General features: G+C 41.3%; 1 protein-coding gene across 1 annotated transcript in view; it reads right to left on the bottom strand.

Annotated features, from left to right (window-relative positions):
• dph6 (diphthamine biosynthesis 6) overlaps positions 1-11268 on the bottom strand; it is a 56743-nt gene that overhangs the window by 4344 nt on the left and 41131 nt on the right. Inside the window, exons 13-14 of the mRNA XM_035674601.1 lie at positions 7563-7808; positions 2122-2509 (exon numbers count right to left, since the gene is read on the bottom strand). Coding sequence (XP_035530494.1) covers positions 2122-2509; positions 7563-7808 — 634 coding nt within the window. The remainder of the gene's footprint in view (positions 1-2121; positions 2510-7562; positions 7809-11268) is intronic.

Here is an 11268-nt window from a genome sequence, read left to right on the forward strand (position 1 = left end):
ATATATATATATATATAAATTATTTATTTAACAACAAATCACATGCCTTCTTGTGTGTGAAAGAGGTACTCGTAGTGATGAACCCACAGAAAATCGCAAGTATCACCCGACTCAGCAGTTCCTCTGAGCTCTACTGAGCTTTACAGCATCCTTTAGCTAATTGTTTTCATTTTCTGGCCAACAACACCACTGTTTGGTTCACCCTCGCCAATCTTGTGGTGTCATTTTCGGTCACAGCAGCCAACAAGCCAGATATTTTCCTCAGGAGTTGGTGTAGACCAAAACAGAGCAAATAAGTGAGCGAGAATTTAAATTACAGTCATCAGGTGGACATGAACACAAATTTAAAATAAATATTAATGTTACCCGTATCTTCTAGATGTGTAAATAGGTAATTGCTCACCTGACGATTTTAAAACGTGAAAAGTCAGCAACAGTTTGTTTCTGCTGCCCCCAAGTTGCTAATATCACTTATTGCAGGGTTAAGTATTACAGGTACCCTAGAGATTTGTGTTTTGAGTATTTAGAAGCAAAGAGATCAAAACTTGTTTGAGTTTGATACTTACTGTGTAAAATAATTAAACATTTTCTATAAAAATACCACATATCACACTTCTCTAAAAGTTGACGTTTTAGCTGAGTTGTGGGGGCCTATCTTTGTGAGAGCCTTTCTATCGTAAGTAACAAGTTGAGACAAGATGTTTAAAGGTTTCATTTGGAGCATATGTCATGTCTATCAGCTGTGAATCCTAACGCAAGTAACCAAAGGGGAGGGGGGGGGTGTGCAGTCACATTTTGCTCCAGTGTTGTTGTCTGTCTGCTCGCTGACAGCAGCAGTTGTGAGGCTGTGACTGCTAGCGCCAGAGGTGTTACATTTCCTCCTTTGACTTTTTGGATTCATCACCCAATGAGCATCGGCTGTGACCCATAAAAACGCCCATGGGTAAGCTTCCAGGGCATGGCTGTGCATGCAGGGTAAGGTAACAGATTCCAGCTCAATGATGAGTCAGTAAATGGTTTTAGGGAAGCGTCTGTGCAGTCCATAATCAAAGAAACATACATTTCAAGGGTGAAGATTGATGTTGATTTTGTTTCAGTAAACCAATGACCTAGTAACACAGTTAATGGTTTCTAATAAAACATTTTGGGGGACTTTTTGCAGAGACGTTTCAATGGTAAATTTTGATCCCAATGTGTTAAAATCTATACAGTTAGCATTTATTGTCACATCTCCATCTTTTTTATTATCAACAATAGAATTTTGTAAATCAAATTTGAGATATTTTAATACGATTTCTCATTGCTAAGTCATCTTACTCTTCTATGGTGGATGACAGAAGAAATAAATGACATGCATCATATATCATGAAACAATGTTGAATAACAATTATATAATTAGGTAACAAAACAAATAGCACCATTCGTTTGTCATGCACATCAATACGTATTCGAAACAGATCAACCTATTTCCCATTCATCACTGGTAACCATAATTTCACATCCTCAAAAAGAGTTATGTCAAGGCTAAAAATGACAGTAAGATGGCTGGTTTGGCACAGATTCAAAAATGTTAATTGACTGCTTCAGCGATGACTTGACAACTGAGCCCGTGTGATCGATGTGCTCGTCGCCCTTTTCCCTCCGAGAGAACATCTCTCAGGATAAAACAAATACCATTCCACATTTGCCTTGACAAGAACCTAGGATCCTGGGAGCAGGAGATGGTGGCGTATAAAAGTGTAATGATGACAAAAGACTGTGCCAGCTGCTTGGGTTACTGTACACAGTGCAGACACAATAAATGACTTACAATAATTAAACACAGGAAGACGAGGAGATCCTCTGGAGACACTGCTTCCTAGAATGCCTTATGGAGTTTACTTAAGCAATGTCAGCTCAAACTTTCTTTGAAAAGAGAGTGCAGAGAGAGATGAGCTGTCACTTTGTTTCCATTAATACATTGATGTAGAGCTTAACTTGCAAGAGCAGTGTATCTCAGAAGTGTTTTCTTCAACAGAACAGCTTATTTAGGATAAATCCTCTTAATAAATGTAAATATTAAATACATAAATCAAAGCTTATATGTAGTGTCTTGAGTGAGATACATGTCCAGTGACATACCTTTCACAATCTGCTGAGCTGCTGAGTGGTTGCACTTGTAAAACGCCCTGGCACACAGTGGCACCAGCTCACCATCCATCTTCTTCATGGCTTTCTTGAATGCAGCGCCAACTGCTTCCGTAACATCCTTCACGCCAGCGACCTCCAGGTTATCGCCGGGGACAGCCACGGAGAGGGCAAGGGAAGCACTACACATGTCAGCAGACGTTACAGTGTGGCACTGTATGGATCCACATGCCAACTTTGTAGACATGTGACAGGAAGTCCTTTCGCTGGGGTCATCCTGAATTGCGGTTACATGAATCTCAACAGCTGCACCCTTGGGTAATGCAGGTACCACAACGACCAACAATGGCGCAGGTTTGCTCTCCGGCTCCCACGACAAATCCTGCAATGCAGACAGATGGTATTCAAATGAACTAGCTGGCAAATTATATACCTTGTTGTTCCACACACTGCAATCAAATGTATGGCCCTCCTGCTGAGATACATGCTGTGCTTTCTGACCACAAACCCTACTCCATCCACATTAAACATTATTGTAAAGCACATCATAAAATTCTAGCACAGGGCACTAAGACAGGCTTTTTACTTGACGGACTGACAGGCTTTCAATTAACATGAGATTGTGAGGTGACCCTTGGTAATGATAGTGTACAAACAATTCAGCAAGAATCCATACTGCTTGCTTGCCTCCGTAAACAATATGCACAAATGCTTTCACTTTGAGCTGCATTTGCTAACATGACAGGTCCTATCTAAGATGACTTCTCACCTTTCTAAGAAGATCACTCACAACATGTTATGGCAGTTTCACCACACACATTTAGTGGAAAACTGCCTCAATTTTATCCACAGAGCCAAAATCTCTTTATTTTTTTCCTCCTCTGGACTGAGGGCCATTAGCAGTAACAAAATGTCTTGGAGCAGTGCTACAATGTGGCCCTCTAATAATACTTGGCTGTGGCTTCATCTGCTAATGGGAGAGAAATGAGTGTTTTATATAACCGTCATTTCAGTCGGAGTCGATAGGGCAAAAACACTTAACCCCCTTTTCAATTTGCTGGATCAATTTTCATCCACTTACACCCCACTTCGTAAGTGCAGAATAATAACAGGTTACTTACATTTTATTTTGATATTCACTCACAAAAAAAAGAGAAATCATTGACAAGAGCAGACGACAGCCTCTTTGTCCCTTCAACAGACGAGCCCGTCATGACCCAATCAGCCAGATATTCAGTGAAGCAGCACTTACCTTCAGAATAAACTTTAGCAAACGCTTAATTGTGTATCAACAGCTAACCCTTTGGCTTGGAGAGTGAAAAAGCCAGTGTCCTGAATGAGCATGTGTGCAGGGGTTAGGTTAAGATTTCTTTACTCTCGTTTTGAAGAGAGCCTAGCTTGCGGTGATCAACAATAACAATCACGAGAGTAGAGAACAATAGCTGTGTCAGCACGGGAGCTCTTAGCATGTCAGACAAAGTGACAGCACACATACGTGTCTTATGCTTTGATAAATGTTATATTAGCACTTCTGGCACGGGCTAGGTATTCTCCTAGAGGGAACTGCTCCTGCACTTGTCAATAGTGATTGAACATGGAACAGAGACCGGGAACTGGGGAGAGAAGTGACAGGACAGGGGGTCTTGCTCAGCCAGGCTTAAAGGCCACCCTGCAGGCCTTGGGTGCTGAGGTACTATACCCAACAGACCGTCCACAAGGAGATCAGGGGACCTCAGCACTGCAGCTCCAGCCTCTGGCAGGACTTTATTGTCACGGCACAGTTGCTGACTTTTTGTCAGAGCTGTCGGACAAGGTTACATCAGTCCCTGTTTGTTTCTTTATTAATGTATCCACCAAAATGTTACATTAGGTTGGGAAGTTTGTTCAGCAGTTCTGTGGAACTAAATGTGCTAATGTTGCATTATTGTGTGTGTTTCTGTATGTGCACATGTTGTGAATGTGTGCGTGTTTCAGACTTGACTGCGGTCAGAGCTCCATCAGTGTGTGTGTCCCTGCCAGAGGCGTGAGAGGGGGAACACTGGCAGACATCTCCTACCTGACCAGAGATCATTTATTAAATGAATCCAATAAAATACAAACTTTGATATATGGTGGAGCTGAGTGCTGGAGTGGCAAGTTGGGAGGGCAGGTGGGTGGCAGAGTGTGTGTGTGTGAGAGAGAACGGCTCTGTTTCGCTCTACAGCAGCCACTTAACACAATCCATCTCATTACTTCATCCCACTTCAGTTCTAGGGAATGCAGCCATTCCCCCAGTTGCTCTCTCACTCCGTAGGCAGCAGGTAAACGCATGAAGTCTGGATCTGCTGTGCTCAGCTCTCTACACTGATGGTGTGTGACCTGCCTCTCCTTATGTTTGTTTTCTTTCTCCCCACTTTCCTCCCTCTAACTCACGTCCGTGTGCCTGGAGCGTGCGGCGGGTTGGAGGGCTGAGAGGCGTGAAAGCCGAACGGTAAACACGGTAATAAGGAAGTGGTGTAAAGGCGGGGAACAGCGGGGAGCTGATGGGACTGCGCTGCTTAGCCAGTTCCCCTACATTTCCTGCCCAGCGGGACACCTTCAGCATGTGGCTCTATGTCTCAGCACTTACTGTAGCGCTGTCAGTCCGCTATAATATCCCTTCCCATTCACTCCCTCATTCACTCTCCTTTCTTAAGAGTCCGCTCTGAAGCTCGTCAGACTGTTTGTGTAAATGAAACACACAGGGCCATGTCAGTGGGGTGAGGAAAGGTTTAAGGGTATGAGGCCATTATAAAACCATGCTACAGGCCGGAGTTACTTAAAAAGTCCCAAGTAAGCAGAAGAGAAAATATGTAAAACAGGGTTACTGTGATATGCAGGGAGAAAACTTTACATAATGCAAAGTACTATCAAATTCACCAATCAAATTTCAACAAAACCAATCATTTATTCAAAAATCGAGTTTGTTTATGAATAGTTTATATACAAATTAGAAATACTTAAGCCTTAATAACTAACTAACTAAAGCTAAAACTAAATATTTGAACCTGCTTAATATTTTTTTTTCTTTTTGACATGTTTTCAGAACCTGTTATTGTTACACAAAGTGACATCTGTTTAACATTTATTGACTTATCACATCAAAATCTCCCTGTTCATCAAAGCCTTTGCACACACAAAGACAACTAAGGCTCTTGGTGGTTTAATGCACCGTAAATACAATTTCACACTTGTAGCGACTCCAGTATGCTCCCAATTAACCCTGCAAGCTTCTTCATCCACCTGATTAGAGAAATTATCAGCGCACAACAACAACACAGCCCTGTGACTTAACAGACATGCTACGCACTGGTGTTTTGATCATTTCACATCACAGGTCTGCTGTCTGAAAATACACCAAGATTACCATGTATATCTTTTTATATAAAACTAAAGCTACATAATCCAACATTTGACAACTGGATTCAAATCGGCATCCCTAACTTCCCTTATTAGATTTAGAATAACAGATTTCTTTATGGGGAAAAAGGACAAGAACCAGTGGCAATTAAATTGCTTAAAAATGTACTTAGTAAGGCATATTTAATCACTTTAAGATCAAGTATTTAACTTTCCCATTTTATTTTTAGTCTTAATTTTAAAATTCTTAATAATAGTTTTCAGCTCAGTTTTATCAATCAGAATGCCAAAAATAAAAACTTGAGTACATTAGATTACACATAATAGATGCAGGAAAATATGACATTATTGCTTAGCATAATTAGATTTTTTGGTTGGTATGTATAAACATATTGTCTTATCTGTCTTATTTTCTCTGTTTCCTTTTTTAACCTCTTTATGTAAAACACTTCATAGCTTCTGTTTTGAAAAGGGCTGTATAAATTAGGTTTATTAACTAATTAATTGTTTGTTGTTTAAAGATATCACCTCAGGCAGCGCCTATAAGTGAAGCAAGGCACTTTTGGTTAATGCCAACGGGTGGAGTTATTTCTTTGGCAGTTGTGTTATCGGGGTTTGACCTGAGTCAAACATTCTAATTACAGTCAGTTCAAACGAGCACCAGTGCTTTGTATAATCCCCACCCCAGGGAGAGACGTTTTCACCAAGTTTGGGATGAAACAGTAGCCCCCCCACCACCACAGCCGCTCCCTATCTTCTGCTGCACTTTAATGTCTGCATTTGAAGTGAAAGAGTGAGTGTGAGGGCCAAGCTGGGAAGTCACACCAAGGTGATCTGCCTCACAGGCAAAGAAAGAGCGTGAGGTCAGGTTAGTAACTGAACACCTAAGCTGGGTCTATTCTTAAGGGGATAACTCATCTGTTTACAGATGGAACTGTCAATTAGACCCACTTAATCTGAAAATAAAACACAGTCTCCTGATGGCAACCCTGGGCCAGCTAAATGAATATTTTTGATTGTTCTGCCATACCGCATGGAAGCACAACAGATGGACGGTGTTGTCCATCTTCAGTGACCTCTGACACGAGCCCAGTCTTGCCACGTCCCAAAGGTTTGCCCTTGCTTAGCCTTGTTAACTGAAGGAGCAGATCAGCATGCTAAATTGAAGGTACACTGTCAACGCTTTCAAGATTTCTATCCCACTGTGAGTTACAATAAGGCACAATATGTCAAATAGACAAACAGACACCAGCTCTTGACTGAGATAAGTTGACACATTTACAATTTTGTATACTGCTATACTTTTGTGGAATTGACACAAAGTTGACATCCTCTCTCTAGTCTTTAACACTGTTCACCACTGAGCAGAGCCACATGTTTGAGGTGGGCTCCTGCCTCTCTCCCCTAGGCCCAATTCCCATGGCTAGGCAGATTACTGTGGGAGGAGAAGGGCTGCCAGGGGAGACTGGTGCCCCTATTAGACGTATGGAGCAGGGGTTGTAAGCAGGGGCGGTGGAATGGAGGGAGGGATGGAGGGAGGTGGCAGGAAAGAGGGGTGGAGAGGGGGATAAGCTGCTCTGAGAGTTGAACGGAGCTCCAAAATGGTGTGTGGGGGCAAAGGATTAGGGAAGCTCTGAGGAAGACATCTGCTTCTGTGCCAAGCTCCACATTATCAAAGACACCAGCGTTTCCCACATCATCAACTTTTCATGAGCGCACTCACTGGTAAATATCAGTCGCAGCGGCTTGGCTCTCCGGGGGCAGAGAGGGGCGAGGAACTTTCCCTTATTTCACAACTATAAAATACAATTCTGAAAGGCCTCTCTGAAAAACTTGGATAACATATCAAGTTTCTCTTCTTTTAATTATTCATCTATTCATCATCCCACTGTCTTTTAATCCATTAAATATGTGTTCGTACTATGCGGAACTAGTATCGTATTATAAGTATGATCAATATTTCCTCTGCATGTATAATAAAACAGCCAGTCATTGCTCTTCTTCTTAACCACTAGTATATATTTCATAAACAAAAATCTCACTCCACAGTGGCTGACCTCTTCCTCTGCAGCCCTCAGCATGCTCTCCCAGACAGCTCTGATGATGGGGATATCTTGGTGTCTTGTGGTATAGCAGTGGGCCTGGACAACATGAACTAGAGTCAGGCTGCTGATCACCGCCTCCAGAACCTTCTTCGCATAGCTGAAGCACAAATGGGCCTGCGTCCTGGTGCCAGCGTTGACCAGCTGCATGGTACAGGGGACCAAAGCGATTTGGCCTGCACAGAAAACCGACTGATCGACCTGGAGAAAAGAGCATACGAGAAAAACACAGCAATGTTGGCTTTATTATGGTAAAACCTGGAAGATTAAGAGTCAAAACTAGCAGCTCTGTGAGGCTGTACTTTGGCACAGTGGTGGAGCTATATTTGAATGTCAGTATGCTAACATGCACAGAATAACAATGTTGACATGGTGATGTGTTCTAGGTATAATTAACACTGAACACAGCCACAGCAAGTACAGCCGAACTGATGGGAATGTCATTATTTTTGCAGGTATTCTGTCACAAACCAAAGTACTGGACATTTGAGTCAGGTTAAGGGATCACCAAAGTTATTACACTTCATCCTGAGGGGAATATGAATGTCTTTACCACATTTCATGTCACTCCATCCACAATAGTTGTTGCGGTATTTCACTCAAACCCACAAATGTGAAACAGGAAAAGTCAGTAGGATACATTGTCTGGAAACCATGAATGTCTTCACAAAATTTCCAATAGTTAGTAATTCAGTCATAAGTTGGATCGACCGATGACAGACCAATGTTGCTATCCCTACAGCCTTGCCACTAGTGTGGCTAAAAACAAGCAAGGGCTGCAGTTTTGGTGGGGTATTGGCACCCTAGAGTCCAATGCTTGATCTTATTGATATCACACTTTCATAAAAACACACAGGCTAAAGGCTTACATGTCTCTACTAATCAATGCTTGACACTTAATTACAGCCTTTTAGAGACTTGCTCCAGCATTGTTTAGTAGTGATCAAAAGAACAGAACAAAAAAATAAAATAAACTTATTGCTAAGAGAAAGATGTATCCCTCTAGGCCAAAGAGGGTGAATCTGAGTCATAAATATCAGTTAAAATAAATAAATATATTTGTTCTATATTTGTTAATATTCATATGTATATTTCAAGATATATTTCATCTCGAAACCCAGCATTGATTTCGGAAAGCTTTGCCTTTGTAGTGAAAGCGGTTACTGATGAGGTTGCAAAGATTTAATACACTGTTTTATCAAGACTGGATCATTTAGTCATTTAATTTCACCAAATTACAAAACTTCTGGCGCCACTGGAATGTGTGTTAACTCCTTAACTAAGAAATAAGAATATTTAATTGGATAATTATGAACTTGGGCACATGGTTTCCATTCAACCAGAAAACAAAGTCATCAAAGTAAAAAAAAAAGAGTTTTATTTTAAAAAAACCAAAAAAAACAAGTATTCATATTCATCAGTGAGGTGCTATTATCAAATTAACATTAATTATAAGTGTATGTTTGAGGAGCACTGCATTAATTAACAAGTTCAACCTCTGCCATTTTTCAGCATCTTATCACCAACAATTCTCATTTCACAAGTAGCTATTCTGTGAGAAACCTGCCAATGTATCTCCGTAGCACCACTGTTATTTATAAGCACAATTAACCATGTGATAATAAGCTAAATTCTCTGCTAAATACCTCTGTTAGAATTAAGCTTCTTGTATAATGGAACCTGAAAATAATCTATCTGTTTAATGCAGAGAGATGAGTAGGGATGAGGAGTGGCATTAAGGAGGTCAGGCCTTTAGAGACCCCGTAGCTCACCAGTGTTTGAGCTTGGATGGCATTATTGCAGGACACTAGCTACTGGTCAATGCAAATAGCTGTTGGTAACATGTTGATAATTACTGGCCTTTGCAGGGACCCTGGAGCATATGCACATCTCCAGGGAGGATCAAGAAGGCCTGAATCAATTGATAAATGGCCTTAGACAAGGTCCTTTACTGATTTGTAAAGACACAGCCAGGGGTATCATGTTTTACAGCGAGATAACCAGGGTAAGTGTGGACCAAAGGTATTACTTTAAACTTAGCATCCTCCTTCAGTTGGATAAAGCCTTAACAGATAAGCCATGATGCAGCTTGTTCAAAGGACAAAAACTGCAAACGGAATATTTCCCTCTCATCGAAATGTATGTCTTTCATGGGATACTAGCAGAACAAGATGCTAGTCGCACAACTGTTCAGCTAGAGGGTGGACATGATCGTGGATATTTCCATAATCAGATGGGTTTGTCATGATCCCCCAGCTCCTGGGTTCACTTGTCAACTTTGATGAATCTTCAGCTTCCATCTCCGCTGCTCCAAATTACTGGCACGGTGCGGGAGACAAGAGACGGAGGGACGGTGGGCGTGAGTGAGTGAGGGGGAGATAAGGCCCTCACTGCTTTCAACCAGTTGGATCAATCACCAGATCATTTACCTGCAAGCACGCTCTGCCCGAGTGCCTGCATTACTATGTCTGCCTCACATAAAAGCCAGATTCCCACACATCAACAACAAATTGTCATTGGCATTCAATTTATGAGCCATCAAATGCCATCATATCTTCTCCAACAAAAAAGGGCTCCATCAGGTTGGACGGGTGGCCAGAATTTCTTAACAAGCTTGTCCCTGTGAAAAGAGCTTGCTCCATTTTGAATTCATAAAGGCTGGTTGCCATTTGTCTATTTGAATATCAAAAGACGCTAGCATGGGGCCCCTTGACTGTTAAAGGCAGACTCCCATAGCTTCTACCAAGCAGGTGTGTGATGATCAATTATTAAGAATCCCGCTCTGGTTACTCTTAGTGGGAGGTGGAATTGGGGATTTGGGGGTTTGTGATGGTGGGGGCACAATTTTCTGTGGTGAACCTGGATGGGGGAGAGACAGCGGAGAAGGGAGAGCGAATACTATTTACATAAAATTAACAGTTCAAAAGAATGAGTTCACACACCAATCAAACTTGTTAATTGACTGTCAATGGTGTGTCCCTGAATATACAACACAACTACATTATTCATCTTAGGCCTTGACAGGGAAGACAGTCCAATTTGCATGGGCGTTCTAAACGTGATCAACAACCACAATGCCACATGCATTTTTAATAGGCCAGAGATGGGATCCTTTAATATTCATAAGGGTCAAACAATTGCATATGACATTAAACTTTCTATAACAAGGTAAGTATTTTTCAAATGCTAGCCTTAGCAGTCTAAATGGCCCACAGAGAAAAGGGACACTGAATCAATACTACATGTTCATGCTGGTTTATTTCTGTTCTACTGCTTCATATTTGATATTTTCTGTCATAACTTTAGAGGAGTCTAGAAATTTCAGGTTTTACCTTTTGGAGCAAAAATTTATAATATTTGTTTTGTCAGTTTTTCAATCAGAGAAAACTGAGGATTCAACCAACTCTAACAGTACGAAAGGACAAACAAGCTCCCAGTCAGGACAAAAACTAAAGTGATCAACACTTTCTCTTTCCTGTTGAGTATTACTACTCACTAAGCTGCTTTTGCTTATCGTATATCAACCTTTATTTAATGGTTACAACACCATCATTTTTCTGATAAACTCAATGACATGTCAAAAGGTCACTATCCCCAAAGACATTCTCTCTCTCTCTCTCTCTCTCTCTCTCTCTCTCTCTCCTCTTCCCTGTGAGCTGCA

Source organism: Morone saxatilis, unplaced genomic scaffold (assembly GCF_004916995.1).
Source record: "Morone saxatilis isolate NCDOM2014 unplaced genomic scaffold, NCSU_SB_2.0 Contig3, whole genome shotgun sequence".
NCBI lineage: Eukaryota > Metazoa > Chordata > Actinopteri > Moronidae > Morone > Morone saxatilis.